Below are 25,235 nucleotides of genomic sequence, written 5' to 3'. Positions count from 1 at the left end.
CTTATAGAGGTCTATAAAATAATGAGGGGTGTAGATCAGCTAGATAGTCAATATCTTTTCCCAAAGGTTGGGAACTTTAAACCTAGAGGGCATAGGTTTAAGGTGAGAGGGGAGAGATACAAAAGGGGCAATTTTTTCACACAGAGGGTGGGTGAGTGTCTGGAACAAGCTGCCAGAGGTAGTAGTAGAGGCGGGTACAATTTTGTCTTTTAAAAAGCATTTAGATAGTTACATGGGTACGATGGGTATAGAGGGATATGGGTCAAATGTGGGCAATTGGGATTAGCTTAGGGGTTTTAAAAAAAAGAGGGCGGCATGGACAAGTTGGGCCGAAAGGCCTGTTTCCATGCTGCAAACCTCTATGACTCTATGGGAAAGGGTCTCCATCATAATTTTTTATGCTTTACAAAAATTGCTAGTCCTGATCAGGGTAACATTAACAATTCCGCCTGGTAGCTCTAGTGTATCATCTGGTGATTGACGAAACATTATAGCACGGAAGGAAGTCATTCAGCCCAAATAATTTACATTAGTTTTCTCGTACAACAATTCAGCTCATCCCCACTCCTCCCCTGTGTCTTTTTTCTCCTTCGAGTGTTTATTTCCTTTTGAAGGGTTACAATGGAATCTGTACCCACCACCCATTCCAGACTTGTATTTTTAAAAATCCATCTGGCACCTCTGCATCATTCACCAATACGCTTCAATCTGTGCCCTTTTGTAATCTAGATTTTTACCAAATTCATATTTCACCATCTGCCATGGTGGGATTCAAACCCAGGACCCCAGAGCATTCTCTGGATTACTAGTCCAGCGATAAACCCACTACGCCACTGCATCCCTTGCACCACAGCAAGACATGGTCCCACTTTGAGTTCTCAGGCTTTCCACCCACTTCAGTCCACCAAGTTCAAAGGCTCATAGGAGCAGAATTAGGCCATTCGGTCCATCGAGTCCATTCGATCATGACTGATAAGTTTCTCAACCCCATTCTCCCGCCTTTTCCCCGTAACATTTGGTCCCCTTACTAATCAAGAATCTATCTATCTCTGTTTTAAATGCACTCAATGACCTGGCCTCCACAGCCTTCTGTGGCAATGAATTCCACAGATCCACTACCCTCTGACTGAAGAAATTCCTCCTCATCTCAGTTCTAAAAAGTCCGTCCCTTTACTCTGAGGCTGTGCCCCTCGGATCCTAATCTCTCCTACTCATGGAAACATCTTCCCCACGTCCACTCTATCCAGGCCTTTCAGTATTCGGTAAGTTTCAATGCGATCCCCCCTCATCCTTCTCATCTCCAGCGAGTATAAACCCAGAATCCACAAATACTCCTCATACATCAGGCCTTTCATTCCCGGGATCATTTTTGTGAACCTCCTCTGGACCCTCTCAAAAGCCGGCACGTCCTTCCTTAGTTACAGGGCCCAAAATTGCTCACCATATTCCAAATGGGTAACTAGTAGCACTCACAAGCAGCACTCTCTCTTATTCTATATGCACATTACACTTAGCAATTAACTTCTAAAGCCAGACAGAAGCAAATTATATTTGTAAATGCTGCTGTATTTTGGTTTCTTTGTCACACATGAAGTTTCTTCATCTTAACTTTAAATGTCCTGCTTCTGTCAGGCAATGGGCCAAGGATAATGCCACAAGCGAAGCTTAAACATTAAACATTTATCAAGACTGGTTTATCCTCAGGAAAAAAACACTATATTTAGAAATAATCTAAATCCATTTCCATGCATTCTTCGATTTACTTCTTACTGTGGGGGGAGCGGGGGGGCTCGTTTTTTCACGGGCTCCGGAATTCTGTGAAATGCCAAGAGTGCAAAGATGCCAACATGCAAAATTCACTCTGATATTTCGGAGTCTGCCATCATCTGATTTCAAAAGCTTTCGGGGCCAGGTCAGGCAGCCACCCCTGGCTTCAGAACAATTTTGATGGAATTAAATTTTGATGGAATTAAATTTTGATTTGAAATATCTTCAAATATTCAAAGGTTCTTTGCGGCTCCGAGTGGTCTAACCAAAGGCACTCGGTGCCGTCAAGGTGAGGATTCGATGGACAATTTCCCAGAAGGCACAAAGCAATCAAGGCAAATTTCATTTTCTGAGTCAATGCTGAACATCTCTTGAGGATGCGGCAAGTTCTCCCAAAATCTCCGTTACGTAATCGCCAAAGTCGATAAGATGTTCTCCCTCCAGCTCAGATTTTTTTTATATACACACTCTGACCTGAAAGACTGTACACTCTGATCACATATTACAAGCTAAACTACCAACACACATACACAGACACACACACATTTCTTCTTAGGGAGTCTAGTCTATATGAGGGAACTCATTGCCATGAAGTTGAGTTTGTAAAGATGTAAAGAATGTTTATAAAGATATAAAAGACTTATAAAAATTGCTGGAGGGAGAGAAAACAGCATGTGGTCCCTTTAAAAGCTGTTTTTGAGTTCTAAAATGCAGTGTGCACACAGACTCCAGGTTGCAAGGTTTGTTTCAGACCAAAAGCATCAGGGTTGCCTTGGTAACCGGCTCTGCAGGTTTTTGCATTTTGTTAGCCTATGAGTTTAAAGAAGACACCCATCTAACAGCCTGTGAGTTTAAAAAAAACACTCAACTATTAAGAGCCTATCAGATTTGAATTTGAGTGTTGACAGCATCAAACCAATCATAGTTTAAGAAAATTGCGAGGTTACATCGCAGGTATAAAGGCCAAAGCAACAGCCATTTCAAAGGTGAACATCTTGGAAGAACATCTCCAGAGGCCAGGGCAGCTAGTCAAAGAAGCCAGCATTCCTCTCTAGAGCAGTTCTCCCCCCCCCTGCCAGTTTAAATAGCTCTTAAGAGAATTATCCAGCTATCTAACAGAAGAATACCGAGTCAGAAAGATCTTACAGACAGCGGACAATTACAGAAGAATTCCAAAAATATTCTGTTATTACTATTTTGGTAATGAATGTTCTTGTATTATTTGAACAGCATTTCGGTCAAAATGTACCTTAGTTAATATGTTACTTATTTAGATAAAGTTCCTGGTTATTTAAATAAAACACCTTGTTAATTATTCACTTTAAGCAAGTGTCAGGACTTTATGTTAAGGAATCTAAACGTTAATTAAGAACAGTTAACACCTTCCCAAATAATTGTAGCAGATTACGACGCGAGGTAAAGGGAATTAAACTCTGTGTCGTAACATTATGCTTAACCAGTTTATTGGATTTCCTTGAAGGAGTCACATGTGCAATGGATAAAGGAGAACTGGTGGATGTACTGTGTTTAGATTTCCAGAAGGCATTTGATAAGGTGCCACATCAAAGGGTATTGCAGAAAATAAAAGCTAATGGTGTAGGCGGTAACACACTGGCATGGATTGAAGATTGGTTAGCTAACGGAAAACAGAGTTGGCATCAATGGATCTTTTTCTAGTTGGCAGCATGTGACGAGTGGTGTGCCACGGGGATCAGTGCTGGTGCTACAACCTTTTACATTGTATATAAATGATTTGGGTGAAGGAAGTGAAGGTAAGGCTGCAAAATTTGCAGATGACACAAAAGATAAGTAGGAAAGCTAATAGGATGTTAAGTAGAGAGGTTATGCTTCAGTTGTAAGTGGCATTGGTGAGACCACATCTGGAATATTGTGTACAGTATTGGTCTCCTTATTTAAGGAAATATGTAAATGCATTAGAAGCAGTTCACAAACAGCTAACCACGAGTGGGCAGGTTGTCTCGTTCGGAAAGGGTGGACAGGATAGGCTTGTAGCCATTAGAATTTAGATGAGCCAGAGGTGATTTGATTGAAACCTAAGGTTCATAGAATCTCCACCGTGCAGAAGGAGGCCATTCGGCCCATTGAGTCTGCACAGACAACAATCCCACCCAGGCCCTATCCCCTTGACCCCACGTATTAACCATAGCTAGTCCCTCTGACACTATGGGACAATTTAGCATAGCCAATCAACCTAATCTGCACATCTTTGGACTGTGAGAGGAAACTAGAGCACCCGGAGGAAATCCGTATAGCTGCGAGGAGAATGTGCAAACTCCGCACAGACAGTGACCCAAGTCCGGAATTGAACCCGGGTCCCTGGTGCTGTGAGGCAGCAGTGCTAACCACTGTGCCACCATGCCGCCCGTTTGGGTAGATGTGGAGAGGATGCTTTCTCCTGTTGGAGAATTTAGAAATTGGGGTTTAAAGATAACGGGTTGCTCACTTACGACAGAGATAAGAATTTTTTTCTCCCAGAGGGTCGAGAGTTTCTGGAACTCACTTCCTCAAGAGCGGTGGAAGCAGAGTCTTTGAATGTTTTTAAGGCAGAGCTTGATAGATTCTTGATTAACAAGGGAGTGAAAGGTTAACGGGAGTCGACAGGAATGTGGGGCTGAGGTTACAATCAGATCAGCCATGATCTTATTGAATGGTGGAGCAGGCTCGAGGGGCCAAGCGGCCTACTCCTGCTCCTATTTCATATCTTGTATAATTGCTTCCACTTCAGTTTGATAGGTGCGGAGATGGTTGATAAGACCATGATCTGCAGACTGCTTGGAGGCTGGGCTGGTGAGGTGTTTGCACTCTGCGACATCCCAACTTTGTCTCAGAGACCAAATCTTTCGATATGTTTGATGCCTTCCTAAATGGACTATTTCCATTTTTGTCAGTCACAAGCCTCAGTGCTGGGCACAGTGACTTGGGAGAGAACATTAGACCCCTTTTCTTGCCATCAGATTTGGAGGAGCTTGCAAAGCCATTGCTGAAGGTGCGTATCCGAGGAGACTTGAGGAGTTTGCCGTCAGTTGTCCAGCTCTCCGAAGCAGACAGGAGCACAGCGATCACTGATGCACTAAACCAATGCCCTTGTCTCAGGTTTGAGATCCTGGTCCTTTTCAGCAGTTGGATAGAGGCTGAATTGGTTGATTGGAGGCTATGATGAATCTTGTCATCAGGAGCTATAGTGTGCTCATAGCATCTAGTATAACCTAGCATAGCAAGTATCTGCAAGTAGGTCCTTCATCTCTCTACCAGGTGACATTGTGATTGGTTTGACAAAACTGAAGGGATATAGGGTCTAATCGTAAGCGCAGAGCTTTTGCAGACTGGAAACTTCACTACACCTCAAGAGAAAAGCAGCAGCCCTCGAGGCAGCTGAAGGCAGAAGTGCAACAGAAAACCCATGACAGAAAGAACAAATGGTGGGGAGTGCAGGGATCTGACAACTCATGGACACCAACACAGATGCATATGCAAACACATGCACCCACATGCATGGGCACACACATGCATAAACACGCAAATGCATGAGCACACACATGCACAAACACACATATGTATGCGCACACATACATGCACGTGCACACACACACCGTGCACATGCACATATGCACGTGCGTGCACACACACGCGGGCGCACACGCACACACACATGTGCATGCGTACACACGTATATATATTTCAAGAGACAAAGGATGAATTGAAGAACACAGTATATCGAATTATATATGCAGAAAATGAAATATTGAATGCTCATATACATGTACAAGTAGGCACACTAGAATCGAGGTCTAACATCTACTACAGTGCATCAAGATAATTTTTGGGTGGAATTTATATTTGGAGTGGACTGAATTACACGGAATGGATTTATAATCGGAGTTAAATACTAAGCCAGGAAAAAGTAGGTCATTGTTGATAAAAAATACATAAAAGAACAGGAAGAGGAACACATTTGCATTTGCATAATGTTTTTCACAGCCCCGGGATGTCCCAGAAAGCTTCACTGCCAATGAATTACTTTTGAAGTGTAGTTATAATTGTCACGCAGGCAAGTGAAGCAGCCAATATGAGTGCACCCACGCCCAGTGAGAAGCAAATGAGGAAGAATTCTAGTTCCTCTCTTTTGGCGGTGCTAGTTCAAGGATAAACGCTAGCCGGGAGCCGGGACACTAGAGGCACTCTACAATTCTTTGTTCCAAAACCATTATAAATGTCAATGTCTCCTTCATTTTACCCTGAGCAGGCAGAGAGTCCTTGTACTGACATCTTATGCATAGGATACCTCCTCCAAGAAAGAAATATTTCTTCTCTACCCAAGTGTCAGCCCGGATTCTGACTCGACAGCCCAAATGGCCTTCTTCTGTGCTATACTATTCGATGATTGTTTGCTCAACACCCGGTGTGGGGTTCCAACCTCCCTCACCCAGAGATGAGAGCGCCCCTACTGAACCGTACCAACAGAGTTTCTTACTTGCTTATTTAAATCTAATAGTAATATTTAGACCTTCTCAAAAGTGTGTTAAGAACCCAGCTGATGTTCAATATTGGGGTGTTCCAATTCTCAGAAGGGAAACCTGGAATGCCAGTTCCTGACTTTTTAAAAAAATGTTTGGCATAATGCGAGGAAAGATGTGAAGACAAGTGAGGAATATCCCAGTCTTGTTGTAATAATTCAACAAGATGTTTTTTAAACAGTAAAAAACACAGCAAGAGAGGCAACTAAAGATATACACCTAACTGTGTGAATGGACAGTACATTTAAATTGGCCCAGTTCCAAATCCCTCTACATTCTGAGCCTCAGAGCCGGACCTCCCCAAATAACATCCCATAGGTTTTAAACTATAAGCAAAATCCAGCAACAGTCACCACACTCGGCACCTATATATCTCGTGGGGCTGCTTCTGACTTAGAATAGAGACAAAATGGCTGTTCAAACACGGTTTCCCCGGGCACTTGCTGGTTTGGGAGTGAACGCAGCTTCTTGCTGTGTGTGGCAGAGATCTTGGATCAGCTCTGTTGTATAGGATGAACTCTGCTACTGATATACTGCTTTTCCCTTTTGATCATTTCTTACCTGAACTACTTGTCTTCGAGGTCCTTCTTAATGACATACTCTTTTAAACTTTTACCATCTTTGCTTTAACTCCTGAGCATTCATGTCCTATTGTTATCCACTTCTCTTCAGTGAACGTCTGTTTCTGGTGTTGTTAGGCTAATCCACATTTCAAAAAACCTCAGTTCCTTTACCTCAGCCAGTCTCTCTTCCTAACCAATTCTAATTTTAAAATAGTCTGCTCTCCTTTAATCAAAACACATTACCAATTATTAAATTCTTAATTTTCATTTAATCACAACTTCTTGACAAGTGCCACCACTTTAGACTATTCCAGCTGAGAACATGTCACATTAACCAATGACTTGCTGCTTGGTTAAACATTTAGCTCGTTCCATTTTGCACTAAATGGTTGTAAAATATGCCCGTCACTTGTGCGGTGAAAGTTCGATGAAGACATTTTAGTGCATCCTTTTGAGGACGATCCAAATTTTTTGTTCTGTCGGCAGAAACATAGGAATTAGGAGCAGAAGTCGGCAAATTCGGCCCTTCGAGCCTGCTCCGCCATTCAATCAGATCATGGCTGATCTCTCCCTGGTTTCAAATCCACCTCCCCGCCTATTCCCCATATCCCCTTATCCCTTTGTTTTATTAGCAATATATCTATCTCCTTCTTGAAACCATTCAACAATTCGGACTCCACCGCGCGATGGGGCAGCAAGTTCCACAAATTCACCACCCTCTGCGAGAAGTAGTTCCTCCTCATCTCAGTTTTAAATCTACCGCCTCTCAACCTATACCTGTGACCGCTTGTTCTAGATTGCCCCATAAGGGGAAACATTTTGTCTACATTTACTCTATCAATCCCTTTTAAAAGTTTATATACCTCGATCAGATCCTTCTAAACTCCAGTGAGTACAAGCCCAAACTGTTCAATCTCTCCTTGTACGTCAACCCTTTAATCCCCAGGAAGAAAATAAACTGTATATATTATATAGATCATAAAAGCGCAGAAATAGGTCACTCAGTCTCAACTAGTCAAAGCTTATGTTCCTCACAAGCTTCCACCACCTACAAGTGCAAACTCTTTGTGGGAAAAGTGATATTCAGGTAAACACGGCAATATTATTGTTCCATTCTCAGAACAGAAATTTAAAACAGAATGACTGGAGATGTATTTCTAAGCTGGAAGGTTTGAACAACCAGAAATATTTTGTACCTACATTATGTGCTACCAAACTGTGTGTGGTTTGCATTGAGACAAAACGTTCCATTCAGAATCCAAGCTGTGATGAAAATGTTGTGAGCATTGCAAACTTAAGAGGCGTCAGTGGTACATACAGTCTCATCCATTTGGAAACACTGCGAGGCCAGACAGCAGGGTATTGGAACAAGATGCACAAAACAAGACCCAGCAGTCATTTTATTTTTAATCAAAATTACAACTGCGTATGGGAAATCTCTTGTTGCTTAATTCTGAATGCTAATTTACTTCCCCGCTGTTTGCCCTAACACCAAGATATTCCCCTCACCTTGCAAACATTATTAACCAGCAGATTTCTGATTTATGGAACTCATTTGGAAAACTGCAGTCAGTGGAAAACAGTTTCACTCAGGTAGGCATATTACCTCATTACCCCAGTGGTAATGAATGTGGGAAGTAAACCTAATGTCAATCCCTGTATTACTCTCAACCATGAACTGCTGTTGATTAATGGGCACCATTATGTACAGATCAACACTCAAGTCACCTTGCGCTAACCATTTGCAGTGAGTTGGAAAGCCTCTGCAAACAATTAAGTCCCTGTTAATCTGTCACAGTGCAGCTCTTTCAGTACACATGAGAATCGATTGAAATATCTTTCGATAATATGAACAGAAATACGAGCAAACACGATCAGGCAGAATTCTTTCATTTCAAAATAAGGGGCAATGTTGCAAATACCGTTCACTGGTTAAAGTTAAAGTTTATTTGTTAGTCACAAGTAAAGCTTACATTAACACTGCAATGAAGTTACTGTAAAATTCCCCTAGTCGCCACACTCCAGTGCCTGTTCGGGTCAACACACCTAATCAGAATCTTGCTTTTTGACGAGGGGCGAGATGCTCCAGCCCCGTCCACCACTGGGATCATCCAGGATTAGTGCGACTAGTCGAAGGCTCTCTACACGCAGAGAGTGGGGGACGTTTGGAACTCTCTTCCTCAAACAACGGTCGATGCTGGTTCAAACGTTAGGTTTAAGTCTGAGATAGACAAATTTTTATTCAGCGAGGATATCAAGGGATATGGGCCTAGGGCAGATACATAGAGATAGGCCACAGATCAGTCATGATCTTATTGAATGGCAGAGCAGGAAGAAACCATTCGGTCCATCAAGCCTGCACAGAGAACAATCCCACTCAGGCCCTATCCCTGTAACCCCACATCTTTACCCCTGACAATATGAGGTTATTTAACATGGCCAATGCACCTAACACGCACATCTCTGGACAGTGGGAGGAAACCGGAGCACCCGGAGGAAACCCATGCAGACACCGGGAGAATGTGCAGACTCCATACAGACAGTCACCCAAGGCCGGAATCGAACCCAGTTCCCTGGCGCTGAGAGGCAGCAGTGCTGTCCAGTAGCTACAGAACCCAAGAGAATCCTGCCAGCAGCTCTGATTGCTTTAAGAAATCAAGTTACAGAAAAAAGTATTTAGCAGGGTTCTCCCAACCCTTTAGGTCGCACCCGTCCCAAGTGTAATAGCAGCCGTATCCAATCACTATTGCAGTACTGCTTCCAATACAGCAGCAGTGCTGCCTGGACCGTGACTAACAGCAGTCTTCTTTAATTATCGTCAAGATAGAAATTTCCTAAGGCCCGACCAAGTGGCTGTGAGCTTACACAATGAAAGATGAGGATCATATTCCAGAATTACAGCAAGAAGCAATCAGATTTTCCCCTTTCCTTTCTTTTAAAGTTTGAGTCACTAATCCAAACTAACAGTTGCCAAAGATATTTCAACTGAATTATCTTCCTCTGCCTTGTTTCGGGCTGCTCCTACCCTCTAGACATATATACAACTTAAATCCACACCACCAGCCGCCTCCCCCACCGATCCACTGACTCCAAAATGTCTCTATATGCATGTATATTTCACTTGAAACTGGGCCACTTTGTCTGCCTAAAAGGGCACACCTTGGCTCCAGAACTAGTCCATTCTGCAAACTGGCCAGTCAGAACATAAGAAATAGGAGGAGGAGGAGGCAGGCCATTGGGCCCCTTGAGCCTGCTGCACCAGTCACCAAGATCACAGCTGATCTGATCTGGCCTTAACTCCATTTTCCTGCCTGTCCCCTATAGCCCCGAACACCCGCGTCAATCAAAAATCTGTCTTTATCAGTCTTGGATTTATTCAATGATCCAGCCTCCACAGTTCACTGGAGATGGCGGGGAGGGATACACTGATGACCCTCTGAGAGAAGAAGTTCCTTCTGATCACTGTCTTAGATGGGAGTCCCCTTATTTTGAAACTGCAGTGCCTCCTGGATTCTTGCACAAGGGGAAACATCCTCTCAGCATCTACCCTTTCAAGGCTCCTCACAATCTGATATGTATCAATAAGATCACCGGGTTACTGCAGCAAAGAGTCACAAAGTTATCGATGGACTAGTGACGTGGGTGACTGTGGGTAGAGTTTGAATGTTCTCCCCATGTCTGCGTGGGTTTCCTTCAGGTGCTCCGGTTTCCTCCCGCACTCCAGAGATGTACAGGTTGGGGAAGCAATGGACTAGTGGTATTATCGCTGGACTATTAATCCAGAAACTCAACTAATGTTCTAGGGACCCAGGTTCATATCCCGCCATGGCAGATGGTGGAATTTGAATTCAATAAAAATATCTGGAAGTAAGAATCTAGAAGTAAGAGCATGAAACCATTGTTGATTGTCAGAAAAAACCATCTGGTTCACTCATGTCCTTTAGGGAAGGAAATCTGCCGTCCTTACCTGGTCTGGCCTACCTGTGACTCCAGAGTCACAGCAATGTGGTTGACTCTCAACTGCCCTCTGAAATGGGCCAAGTCACTCAGTTGTCAAGGGCAACTGGGAAGGGCAACAAATGCTGGCCAGCAGCGCCCATGTCCCATGAATGAATAAAAAAATGGTTAGATGGATTGGCCACACTAAATTGCCACTTAGTGTTCAAAGATGTGTAGGTTAGGTGGATTAACCATGGTAAATGCGCGGGGTTACAAAGCTAGGGCGGAGGGGAGGGCGTAGCTGGGATGCTCTTTTGGAGAGTTGGTGCAGACTTGATGGGCCGGATGGCCTCTTTCCGCACTGTAGGGATTCTATGATTCTATGTCAGCTTCAACTGGGCTATGGCCTTTCAAGATTTTATTTGATAAGATGGATTTTCATTTTCCTTTACATTAATGGATCTGCTCAAGTTTCCATTTGAAACTCATTGTGAAATCCCTATTTGAAAAAATAAACCTTTTGATGTCTATTTTTTGGGTGGGGGGGGGGGGGGGCTAGGGAGAGATGGTTTGACAAACTTACAATCAAACACCAGCTGGAATAAAATCCTGCCAACACCACTGTGGCACGGTGCCACAGTGGTTAGCATTGCTGCCTCACAGCGCCAGGGACACGGGTTCAATCCCCGGCTTGGGTCACTCTCTGTGCAGAGTCTGCACATTCTCCCCGTGTCTGCATGGGTTTCCTCCGGGTGCTCCGGTTTCCTCCCACAGTCCAAAAGATGTGCTGGTTAGGTGCATTGGCCATGCTAAATTCTCCCTCAGTGCACCCGAAAAGGCGCCGGAGTGTGGCGACTAGGGGATTTTCACAGTAACTCCATTGCAGTGTTAATGTAAGCTGACTTGTGAGACTAACTAAAAACACATCAAGAGTTAACGAAGCAATGGTTACTCTCTGAACGTTCAACATCTGAAGCTTAAAGAAAAATACTGACTGCTAATTATCACACAGCCAAATTTCAGGGTCAACCTTAACCCCCAGCTTACAATTTGCCAAGAACTCAATTTCTGAAAAATAACTACACTTGGATTCACCAGTGGCGAAAGTTCTCAGGTTTAAAAACTCAAATTAAACCACAGCAGAAAGTTGTGTTGAAGTGTAATGAGAAAAAAATCCAATAATTATTTTGTTACCTTCACAAGATCACAACCTTGGGATTCAATTTATAGTTCCCAAAAAAACAATTCGCATTTCTGCCATAAAATACTTCCATATAACACCAATGAAAAAGTCAATTTTACCCAAGTTAATTCACATCACTCCATCATCTCCAATTCTACAAAAACAACAGAGTTTAATCAAGCCCCTTTTTAGAAAAAAAAGGCATTTTGCCTTTCTGGACAGAAATATTGCTTGGATACGACTGCAAGCAGTTGCTTTATCAGGCTACCAAAGGCCTCTGGTCTCCACGAAACATCCATGCCAAGAATGCACTGAGATATCATGTTTAACACACAGGAGTGCAGAATGTTCCCGTCCCACCCACCATAGGAATCGTAACGGATCATACAAAGGCCATATGACCTTGGGCGGGATTTTCCCCACATCTTGGGGTGAGCGTGGCTGGAAAATCCCATCCAGAATGGCAAGTGCAATCCGTCTCATCAAGATATAGCTCTTGTTATCGATATAACAAGATATAGCCTCCGATCCATTGACTCTGTCTACACATCCCGCTGCCTTGGAAAAGCAGCCAGCATAATCAAGGACCCCATGCACCCCGGACATTCTCTCTTCCACCTTCTTCCTTTGGGAAAAAGATACAAAAGTCTGAGGCCACGTACAAACCGGCTCAAGAACAGCTTCTTCCCTGCTGCCATCAGACCTCTGAAAGCACCTACCTTATATTAAGCTGATATTTCTCTACACCCTAGCTATGACTGTAACACTACATTCTGCACCCTCCCCTTTCCTTCTTCCCTATGTACTCTATGAATGGTATGCTTTGGTATGCTCCCGTGGGGTGAACGGTGGTGACGTTCACGAGGGGTCATAGGTTCAAGGTGAGGGGGGGGGGAGGTTTAACACAGATATCAGAAGGACATATTTTACACAGAGGGTGGTGGGGGCCTGGAATGCGCTGCCAGGCAAGGTGGTGGAGGCGGACACACTGGGAACGTTTAAGACTTATCTAGACAGCCATATGGAACGGAGTGGGAATGGAGGGATACAAAAGAATGGTCCAGTGGACCAGGGAGCGGCACGGGCTTGGAGGGCCGAAAGGCCTGTTCCTGTGCTGTATTGTTCTTTGTTCTTTGTCTGTATAGCACACAAGAAGCAATACTTTTCACAGTATCTCAATACGTGACAATAATAAATCAAATTGGGGCTGAAGGGATCACGAGATATTGGGGGGGGGGGGGGGGCAGTGGGGAGCGGGGGGGGGGAGGCGGGATCAGGATATTGAATTCGATGATCAGCCATGATTAAACTGAATGGCGGAACAGGCCCAAAGGGCCATAAGGCCTATTCCTACTTCTATTTTCTATGTTTCTATGACTGAAATAATCCCTCAGAGGCCGGTGTCCCTTCACCAGATTCCCTTTATTTACAAACCCTATTCCACTCCCGAGAGCGCTTCAGGTACAGTGAGAATCCGGAGTGTTAGTAGCCCTGACACTCCTCAATATATACACACAGCTGAGGCTGCCTGATTGGGCAGGCAATCGTTAGCTCAATCAGGGAGCTCATACTTCAAGGGGCCCACTTCATGGGCCTCGTTGTGGTCATTACAGTGATCCTGGTCGGAGAGTGAGCAACCCACTTCACCATTCCAGGCCGTTTTAACAGTAAAGAAGCTACTGAGTGCTCCTTCAACACATGATGCTGTATTCACAACTTACTAACACATGGAAACAAACGTTGAAACAAACGCATCTGTTCATTCAGATTTCCCCTCAAGTAAGGAAACCCGTCTTCGTCTGAAAGGCAGTTTGAAAACCTCAGGCTTTCAAGTGGAAACAAGAGGCAAGGAGCCTCAAGGAGCCCTCACAACTTTGGGATGTATTAAATCACGTTGCAGCCAATCGAGTATTTTCAAGTGTAGTCGCTGTTGTCATGGAGGGAAGGTGACAGCCAATCAGCACATAGCCAGGGCGGATGAGGGCTAAATACTGGCCAGGATACCGGGGGCGAGGGGGGGCAATTCTTCTGCCCCCCCTTTGAAATACTGCTACTGGATCTTTTGCATCCACCTGAGAAAAAGATGGGGCCACGTATTAAATGTCTCGTTCAGAAAGGCGGCATCACTGACAGTGCAGCACTCTCCCGGTACTGTGCTGGCAGCGTCAGGCACGATTTTCTGCTCTAGTTTCTGGAGTGGGTGATGGTTTAAGTTGCCCCCTTCAACCGCTAAATATTTGAAGAGAGAGACATTGCAGAGCTACTCCTGCTCCGAATCCATATGCTTGCCTCATCTCAATTCATTCAAATCAAATAAAGCCCTCCATCCATGGCGATTAAGACATTATACAATAAAACCAGATAACTGAACAAGTGAAATATAATTGCGCTTTCCCATCAGTTCATTGTACTTGTATATCTTTTGCACAAATTCTCAAATTGCTTTGTCTGGCTTGTACACGCCAATGCTGTTAATCCACCAAAAACAATATCCATAAGGTTTCAGGCGGATAGTTCGTTGAAGTCCAACTCTCCCCAGCCCCCACACATCGAACTTCGACACATCATTATAATGGAAGGAAGTGATTATATAAACTGTCATTCAGCCAGGAGGCAAAAGATTTATTGCGTCAGGTAAGACAAAGAAAGGAAAATCCATTAAGAAAAATGTAATAGGATCCCATCCAATCTTGGGTGAATTTAAACTGTTTCTGGGAAGGAAGGCAGTTGGCATTGAAAAGTAACAAAGGCACCTTATGGTTGCTCTAGCAACGGGCAATATGTGGAAGTCATCTGTGGTCAGAGGTGGTGGCAAGACCTAATAGAAAAAAAGACTTGCACTTTTACAGTATCTCTCATGACCACAGGATATCAGAGTCCTGTAAAGCCAATGAAGTTGTTTTGAAGTGTATTCACTGCTGTAATAAAGGGAAACATAGAAGATAGGAGCAGGAGGAGGCCATTCGGCCCTTCACGCCTGCTTCGCCATTCATCATGGTCATGGCTGATCGTTCAACTCAATAGCCTAATCCTGCTTTCTCCCCATAACCTTTGATCCCATTTGCCCCAAGAGCTATATCCAGCCGCCTCTTGAATACATCCAATGTTTTGGCATCAACTACTTCCTGTGGTAATGAATTCCACAGGCTCACCACTTTTTGGGTGAAGAAATGTCTCCTCATCTCCATCCTAAATGGTCTACCCCGAATCCTCAGACTGTGACCCCTGGCTCTGGACTCCCCCACCATCGGGAACATCCTCCCTGCATCTACCCTGTCTAGTCCTGTTAGAATTTTATAAGTCTGAGATCCTCCCTTATTCGGCTGAACTTTCCCATCAAAGCAACCAATTTGCACGCAGCTAGCTCCCACAAACAGCATGAGATAATGACCCAGATAATCCATTTTCGTGATGCTGATTAAGAGATAAATATTAACCAGGATATTGTATCAATATGTAGAAGACCCAACAAGGGATGGTGCTGCATCTGGTTCTGGGGAACAAGGTCGGACAAGTTTTCAACGTGGCAATGGGAGGCATTTTAGGAAAAGCGACCACAACACATTATGCAATTCTTGGCACTTGGGCATCGCTGGCTGGGCCAGCATTTATTGCCCATCCCTCATTGCCCTTGGACGGCAGTTGAGAGTCAACCACATTGCTGTTGCTCTGGAGTCACATGTAGGCCAGACCAGGTAAGGATGGCAGATCTCCTTCCCTAAAGAACATTAGTGAAATAGATGGGCTTTTCCGACAATTGACAATGGTTTCATGGTCATCAGTAGATTCTTAATTCCAGATATTTTCTATTGAATTCCAATTCCTCCATCTGCCGTGGCGGGATTCGAACCCGGGTCCTCAGAACATTAGCTGAATTTCTGGATTAATAATAGAGTGAAAATGCCACTAGGCCATCGCCTCCTCAAATTTGTTATGGACAAGGAGAAAGATGGCCTGAAAACGATTGGATTGGGGGGGGGGAAGGCAGATTTTATTAAAATAAGGCAGGATCTGGCCAATGTTGACTGGGAATAGCTCCTTGTGGGTAAGTCTACAGCGGGGCAGTGAGGGGCATTGAAAAAGAAGCTGGGTAGAGTACAGATCCAACATTTAGAGGGAAATGTGGGACCAATAAGTTCAGGGAACCTTGGATGTCTAGGGCAATTTAGGACTGGATGAGTGTGTCACTAACCAGAGGTCATAGATTAAAAATCATTGAGAAAAAAAAAGAAGGCTGGTGGGAAGAATTATGATTCGCAGAGAGAGTTGACAGGAGCTGGATTTCTCAACATGAAAAACTGATGGAAGTGGATTCCATCCATAGTTTTAAAAGAGAGTTGGATAGATTCTTAAGGATGAGAAACTTACAGGGTTATGACGAAAGAGCAGGAATGTGGGACTAACTTTGACTGCTCGTTTGAGGAGCCAGTACAGGCATGATGAGCCGAATGGCCTCTTTCTGTGCTGTAAGCTTCTTTAATTCTCCGAAATCAGTCAGTAGATTTTCCGTGGCTCAACGTCCATCTGCAGGACTGCCAGCTGTGAGGAAGAATCTTAAGAGTGGGAGGCATAGTGGCACAGTGGTTGGCACTGCTGCCTCACAGTGGCAGGGATCCGGGTTCAGTTCCAGCTTCGGGTCACTGTCTGGAATTTGCACGTTCTCCTCGTGTCTGCATGAGTTTCCTCCGGGTGCTTTGGTTTCCTCCCACACTCAAAGAGGTGTGGATTAGATCAATTGGCCATGGTAAATTGCTCCTTAGTGTCAGATGAATTAGCAGGGTGAATATGTGGGATTACAGGAATAGAGTTTGGGTGAGATTGTTGTCGGGGCAGGCTCGATGGGCTGAATGGCCTCCTTCTGCTCTGTAGATCTGTATTGTGCATCCTATGAGCCGGCACATGGATTGATTTGATCTCTTTTCCTTCACCAATTCTGTTAAGTATTTCCAGTTTGGTTCCATTTATGTCGATAAAACATCATGGGATTAGGTAGGGAGTTCAGGTGCTTCCCGCATGCCGGTGCAGACTCGATGGTCCGAAGGGCCTCTTCTGCACTGTATGATTCTATCAGGCTTTATTAAGAGAATGTTTCATTTTAGTATTTGACCGGGACCAGATGAAGATATATTAATGTCAAAAAACATTTACCGAACATGTAAAGATTTGCAGCATTTCAAGGTGAACATGGTTGAATTGATTGATCAGGTCTGCGTTTCAGTAAATGTACACGCGAGGTACAGAAGACAAAGACCACACAAGTGGAAGGATGTCTGTAAAGTTATCATTGTCCATTCAAAGTGACAGGATCTTTCATGTTCTGTAATGTTCATCTATTTGCACAAGACAGGTAAATCCCTTCAGAAAAAAGAGATACATCACAGTTGGGGCCTTCCCCTCTTAGTTAAGTGTCAATAGAAAAACCTGCTGCCAACACTGAGGCACTAAAATATCAGTGGGAAGAAATCCAATTGATATGAAATATTCTCAGCCAGAATAAGCAGCACTTGCACAAAAATAGCAGACACGTTAAAATACTCTGCTGCACTATTCTTGAACCTAAGGAGCTCACAAGAACTGCAAATATCGCAGACAACTGACCTTGGGTTCCAGCTCCAAAGTTCATAGGTGTCAGGAGTCCACTGTTTCACGTGACAACAATGGGCGTCTGCATTGCCTCTGCTATACCCAGGGCAGCAAAGAAGTCCAGCATGGGCCGCTGTGTTCAGGAGGAGGATGCTGGATCTCTCCCTGACTCCTTCACCTCAGCTTTGCATTCATCTTGTGTGGTTTTCCTTCATGGAGCCACCTTGGCCTTTGGATGATCATCATCAATGCTCCATTGGGTTATTCTGAAGTCCAGGAAAGCCACTCGCCTCCCCTCCTCCCCCCCCCCCCGCCCCCAATCCCAACCCTGCCCCAAGACCAACAGCCTGGTTTAGGCCTGGAAGCTGCCCAGCCATGCACAAGCCTAGTCAGGAATTCTAACTGCAGGCGGATCTCAAGTGATTGAGCCCTGATTTTTAAAAAATTCATTTGTGGTACATGGGCGTCGCTGGTTGGCCAGCATTTATTGTCCATCCCTAGTTGCTCTTGAGGAGGGGGAGGGTTGACCCGCAATGCCGTTAGGGAGGAAATTGCAGCATGTTGACCCAGCAACTGTGAAGGAACAGCAGATAGTGAAATTTGAATTCAATAAAAATATCTGGAATTAAGAATCTACCAATGACCATGAAACCATTGACGATTGTCGTTAAAACCCATCTGGTTCACTAGTGTCCTTTAGGGAACCCTTTTGGGGCTACAAGGATAGGGTGGGGTTGTTGTCAGTGCAGGCTTGATGGGCCGAATGGCCTCCTTCTGCTCTGTAGGGATTCTGTGATACTGTGAAGGGAATCTGCCGCCTACACGCGACTCCAGAGCCACAGCAATGCCCTCGGCTCTCTAAATGGGCAACAAATGCTGGTCCAGCCGGCAACACTCACATCCCGTGAAAGAATAAAAATAAGGTAGGTTTTACAGAACACCTCAAAGGAGGAAAGCAATGTATGAAGCGGAGAAGTTTAGGGAGGGAATTCCAGAGTTTAGGGCCCAGGCAATGACGGCATGGTCACCAAAGGTGTAACAGGGCGACACAGTGGCACAGTGGTTAGCATTGCTGCCTCAGAGCGCCAGGGTCCCAGGTTCAATTCTGGCCTTGGGTCACCATCTGTGGGGAGTCTGCACGTTCTCCCCGTGTCTGCGTGGGTTTCCTCCGGGTGCTCCAGTTTCCTCCCACAGTCCAAAGATGTGCGGGTTAGGTTGATTGACCATACTAAATTGACCCTAGTGTCAGTGGTATTAGCAGGGTAAATACGTGGGGTTATGGGGATAGGGCCTGGATGGGATTGTGTTTGGTACAGACTCGATGGGCCGAATGGCCTCCTTCTGTACTGTATAGATTCTATGATTAAAGTTGAGGATGTGCAAGAAAACAGAATGAGTGGCGCGTTGGGATCTCTGGGGCTCAGGTTGGTTATCCTGTCATGACAATAATGTGTTAATGTATACAGTTGAATTAAAACCAACTTCCTGATTCTTATGCCTACATTCATGCAGTCGAGAATTTTGCCAGGGTCAGAATGACAAAGCTGTAAGCAAAAAAAAACCTTTTCCAATAAAGCAGATGCAATTCATAGCAATTCAGCTCCAGATCCATCAAGTTTGTTCGTATCACAGAATCCCGACAGTGCAGAAATAGGCCTTTCGGCCCATCAAGCCTGCACTGACAACAATCCCACCCAGGCCCTATATCCCCGTAATCCCCCGTATTTACCCTACCAGTCCTCCTGACACTATGGGACAATTTAGCATGGCTAATCAACTTAACCCGCACATCTTTAGAGTGTGGGAGAAAATGGAGGAAACCCACGCAGACACGGGGAGAACGTGCAAACTCCACACAGACAGTCACCCAAGGCTGGAATTAAACCTGAATACCGGATGCTCTGAGGCAGCAGTGCTAACCACTGTATCACCGTGCCGCTCACGACTGTGCCATCGCGCCATATCAGGGGACATCTTTCGGCACTGAGAGAATGCACACAAGTACGGGCTCTTGCAGGTGACCACTCTCTGCCACATGCTACTCGAATCAAAAGTGGTTTGCAACTCATTGCTCATCTCAATCAACCGTTTATATTAAAAGAAGGTGGGCGGGATTTTCTGACCACGCTCGCCCCGAAACCGGAAAATCTCGCCCGGGCTAAACGGACCTTTCCATGGTCCGCCCCTCACCCGCTACAATTCCCGTGGCAGGCGGAACGGGAAAATTCACCCCGGTTACTCCGGGGAGAAGCTGAAACCAAGTAAATCCGCGGCAAGACCTCAAATAACACCTTCATGTGAGTTTGCAAACAGATCCAACACAAAAGACACGTTCACCGATATCACTCTGGCAGTTTTAAATGAAGGAAAGAGAAGGAATCAGCTTTGGGATCACTGCAAAATCAGACGGATTTTTTTTGCAACATAATTATATACTTGCCATACGCCCTAGTCAAATATCTAACATAAATTTACTTTCACTCTCAAGAGCTTACTTTATAACTGACAAATAGGACCGTTAATTATCGCGTTAAGCCATTGGAACATGAAACAGACATTGGTCATCACGAAGCAAGATGGGAGTTGTTGCATTTAATTCCACCACCAAAAGGGCAAACCCAAAATCTTGAGCCAGCGCGCAGAATCCCTCACATTTTAAACAGCTTATCAAATCGAACAGAATTAATTGCCAGGCGAGAGGGGGCGAATCAGCGTGAAAATAAATGTTATTGTCACATTTCCTTTCCTTCAGATACAAAATACAATCGCACTGCTGTCCACTGGTACTGAAAGCGTCCGGGCATGCCACTGGAGTGTAACCGATGCGCACCGTATGTGCATACAATAACATCGCAGTGAATTCCACCCCCCCGCTCTGTACACCAACAGCTTCCCACCACAACCTTCAGCAGCAATACTGATGACTGAAATGTGGACGGGGTCACCAATACTTCACCCAGGTTGCTCACGATAAGATGGGATTACTCACGTTTTGCAGGAAGGTCGTAGCCTGGCGTGATTTTGGCCTCTCCAGTGTTACATCCATTGAGTTGGCGACATGCTGACAACAACTTAGGCCCAGCGGCTCTGTGGATACAGCCATCGACTGGAAGGCAAAATAGAACACAGGCAATCAGAAAATTACAACTCCAGGTTGATCGCCTCAATGAATTATATTACCCACAGGTAATGAAAGTAAGCAACAACACCAACTTGCATTCATGTAGTGCCTTTGACAGAGTTCCAAGCTACTTCACAAGAGCATCATCAAACAGAATTTTACACCGAGCCACAGTAGGAGATATTAGGGGAGATGGCCAAAAATTTGGCAGGTAGGTTTTTAAAGGAGTGTCCAAAAGGAGGAGGGGAGGGAGAGCTGGGGGGTGGGGGGGTGGGGGGGGGGGGGAATAGAGAGAGAGAGAGAGAGAGAGAGGATGGGGGGGGGGGGTGGCGTACAGGCAGGGAGGTTTACAGAGGGAATTCCAGAGCTTGGGGCCCAGGCAACAAAAAGAACAGCTGCCAATGGTGGAGTGGGCAGCACGGTGGCGCGGTGGCTAGCACTGCTGCATCACAGCACCAGGGACCCGGGTTCAATTTTGGCCTTGGGTGGAGTTCTGTCTGTGTGGAGTTTGCGCGTTCTCCCCGTGTCTGTGTGGGGTTCCTCCCATAGTCCAAAGATGTGCAGGCGAAGTGGATTGGCCACGGAAAATGTGTGGGGTTACAGGGTGTAATGACTTCAGTCAGGCCATTGAAGTTGGTCTATTGGAGTCTGAACTCCCTGATTAAGGATCCAATTGATGGGCCAATCAGGGAGCCTTTTCCTTGTATTTGATTGGGAGTTTCAGTTCCTCTGACACCCCTGGAGATAGACTGCTGACTGCGAGCACTCTGTGTACTGCTGTTGGAGTTTGTAAATAAAGGGAATTTGGTGAAGGGACTTCTGTCTCCAAAGACTTATTACACTGGGATAAGACAGGGCAGAGGGCCTGGGTAAGATACTCTGTCAGAGAGGTGGTGCAGACTCGATGGGTCGAACGGCCTCTTCTGCACTGTAGGGATTCTATGATTCTGTGAATGATTTAAAATCAAGGAATCTGCAGGAGGCCAGAATCCCAGGAGCGACTGAGACCAAACAAATTGGCACCAATTAGAATTAAAATAACCTTGCTTGTTCAATTTGAAAACAGGCCCAACATCACCACACAAACCCCACCTGGTGGCATCACTCGCAGGATAGAGGACTACTCAGTTTTTACAGAGTGGTATCATTGAAGATATTAGCTGGATTTTTGAAAGAAAAATAACAATATCGCCTGGGCATGCTCGGAAAGTTACTCACATTATCAGGAGCAAACCTGCAGTTTTGGTCTCCTTTTCTGAGGAGGGATAAGAACATAAGAAATAGGAGCAGGAGTAGGCCATCTAGCCCCTCGAGCCTGCCCCGCCATTCAATAAGATCATGGCTGATCTGAAGTGGATCAGTTCCACTTACCCGCCTGATCCCCATAACCCCCTCTCAAGGGAGTGCAGCAAAGGTTTACCAGGCTGATTCCGGGGATGGCAGGACTGGTGTATGAGGAGAGATTGACTAGGTTAGGATTGTTTTCATTGGAATTCAGATGAATGAGGGGGGATCTCATAGAGACTTATAAAATCCTAACAGGTCTAGACAGGGTAGATGCAGGGAGGATGTTCCTGATGGTGGGGGAGTCCATAGCCTGAGGATTCGGGGTAGACCATTTAAGACAGAGATGAGGAGACATTTCTTCACCCAAAGAGTGGTGAGCCTGTGGAATTCATTACCACAGGAAACAGTTGATGCTAAAACTTTGAATGCATTCAAGAGGCGGCTAGTTAGAATACTTGGGGTGAATAGGGTCAGAGGTTATGGGAAGAAAGCAGGATTAGACTATTGAGTTGGATGATCAGCCATGATCGTGATGAATGGTGGAGCAGGCTCGAAGGGCCGAATGGCCTCCTCCTGCTTCTATTTTCTATGTTTCTTATGATTCACAGGTATCACCTTTAATCATGGCATTAAGATATTAGCATGTAATAGGTAGCATGAGAATTTATTTTAACCAATATGTTGTGGTCTGGAATGTGCTGCTTGAGAGGGCAGAGCAAGCAAACTCAATAGCAATTTTCAAAAGGGAATTGGATAAATAATTGAAGAACTATCCAATCAGCCCCACTTGAAGTCGGGCTGATTGGATAGTTCTTCCAAAGAGTCTGCACAAGCAGTTTTGTTGCCCTCCTGTGCTGCGGTAGTCAACAATTCTATGAAGCATGATATGTGGCTTGGATGCCATGGTCAACGACATCATTTTGAGTCATATGTCAAGTCAAGGGATCTCCCGTCACCTCGCAACAGTGATGTCATCAAGCAGGGTAAGCAGCCAATCACATTAAAGCATCCTCATAGTCAGCAACTCAGGAAGTAAAAACCACTAAACATTTCCATTTCTAAGTAAAATTTTACCAAGATAAAAACAAATGATCGTGACAGGCGCATGTGAGTAAGGTGGAAATCGAAATATCATAAACAAACTCGAAAATAAAAAAACACATTTCATCATAATGGGGCAGCAGGTTGGCACAGTGGTTAGCACTGCTGCCTCAGGGACCCAGGTTTAATTCCAGCCTTGGGTGACTGTGGAATTTGCACGTTCTCCACACACGGTCTGTGTGGGTTTCCTCCGGGTGCTCCGGTTTTCTCCCACAGTCCAAAGATGAGAGGGTTAGGTGGATTGGCCGTGCTAAACTGCCCCATAGTGTCAGGAGGATTAGCAGGGTAAATACGTGGAATTATAAGGATAGGGCCTGGGTGGTACATGCTAGATGGGCCAAATGGCCTCCTCCTCCATTGTAGGGATTCTATGATTCTGTAAAGGAGAAATCTGCCACACCAAAAATATAAAACAATTTTTTTTAAGGTTGAGAAAGCTGTGAATAGAATGCCCTGTTAAAACCTCATTCATCAAGGTGTAACTTTTTCAAAGGTTTTTACAGCAAAAATAATTGTGTCGAAGAGAACTTTTATATCTGTTCACTGATGTTGTGAAACTTCTGGTGTTTGCCATCATCATTGACTCTCTGAAACTGTCAGCAACTTCTGGAGTTCACACATGTGCAGTTAAACGTGTAAATCTAGAAGTTAAGCTGCCAGTTATTCTATGCTTTTTCAAAGGGTGTTCTGTTGAGTTCTCCCAGTTAATTAGAAATCACTGAATTGATGAGGAACTTCCATTCTTACACTGTTAGTTTCATCGTAGGAACATGAAAAAGTTACACCTTGTTGCATGAGGTGTAACTGGGAGTTTAAAAACTGCCCTGATTTCAAAAATACTATTAACCTGTCTCACTGGTCCTGAAAGAGTAATTTATATTTGCTCAATGTCAAATTTTTCCAATTTGTCAAACGGTTAAACTTTTGATTATAATAAAAAAAAATTTAAATATAAAAATGTAAGATTGATGATATTTTAGCTGCAGGCCTGATAGAGTAGATGTGGGGAAGATGTTTCCATGAGTGGGAGAGACTCAGATCCGAGGGCACAGCCTCAGAGTAAAGGGACGACCCTTTAGAACCGAGATGAGGAGGAATTTCTTCAGCCAGAGGGTGGTGAATCTGTGGAATTCATTGCCATAGAAGGCTGTGGAGACCAGGTCATTAAGTATATTTAAGACAAAGTTAGATAGGTTCATGAACAAAGAACAGTACAGCACAGGAACAGACCCTTTGGCCCTCCAAGCCTTCGCCGATCATGATGCCTGCCTAAACTAAAACCGTATGAACTTACGGAGTCCGTATCCTTCCATTCCCATCCTATTCATGAAAGCCTATTCTTGATTGGTAATTGGATCAAAGGTTATGGGAAAAAGTAGGAGAATGGGGTTGAGAAACCTATCAGCCATTATTGAATGCTGGAGCAGACTCGATGGGCTGAATGGCCAAATTCTCCTCCTATATCTTATGGTCTTATTTAATCTCATGTGTGTGTCATTTATTTCACTCTCTGTAAAGCATGAGATTAAAAAGTGAGGAGTTCAGTGCTTTTAACCTCTTGGCTTTCTGTCTATGGGAATACCGCAAAGCCACTGGCTCACCCCGCCTGACGACATCACTGCGACTGGATGCCTAGGGAGCGTCTTAATTTGACGCGTAACTCAAACACTATGGGGGAAAGGGAGAACTTATGCCACAGTGAATCCCAGATCTTTGCAGGCTTTCTTCGATGTCAACACTGTATGCCATCATTTGGCGATAACTGCAAAATCCAGCCCAATATGCTATACAGTTTTTTTTATTCATTCGTGGGACATGGGCATCACTGGCTGGGCCAGCATTTATTGCCCATCCCTAGTTGCCCTTGGAAGCAGTCGAGAGTCAACCACATTGCTGTTGCTCTAGAGTCACACATAGGCCAGACCAGGTAAGGACAGCAGATTTCCTTCCCCAAAAGAACATTAGCGAACCAGATAGGTTTTTCCGACAATCGACAATGGTTTCACGGTCATCAGTAGATTCTTAATTCCAGATATTTTATTTTGAATTCAAATTCCACCATCTGCCGTGATGGGACTCGAACCCGGTCCCCAGAACATTAGTTGAGTTTCTGGATTAATAGTCTAACGATAATACAACTAGACCATCGCCTCCCC

At 44.7% G+C, this 25,235-nt stretch overlaps 1 protein-coding gene across 3 annotated transcripts in view; it reads right to left on the bottom strand.

Moving 5' to 3' along the window:
* The window catches only part of macrod2 (mono-ADP ribosylhydrolase 2), a 937,884-nt gene that overhangs the window by 623,561 nt on the left and 289,088 nt on the right, over positions 1-25,235 (bottom strand). For all 3 annotated transcript variants that reach the window (XM_078230387.1, XM_078230388.1, XM_078230389.1), the window contains exon 6: positions 20,560-20,676. In XM_078230387.1, coding sequence (XP_078086513.1) covers positions 20,560-20,676 — 117 coding nt within the window. The remainder of the gene's footprint in view (positions 1-20,559; positions 20,677-25,235) is intronic.

Source organism: Mustelus asterias, chromosome 15, assembly GCF_964213995.1.
Source record: "Mustelus asterias chromosome 15, sMusAst1.hap1.1, whole genome shotgun sequence".
NCBI lineage: Eukaryota > Metazoa > Chordata > Chondrichthyes > Carcharhiniformes > Triakidae > Mustelus > Mustelus asterias.
The sequence above is the reverse complement of the archived record's forward strand: the minus strand, read 5'-3'. Positions and strand labels throughout refer to the sequence as shown.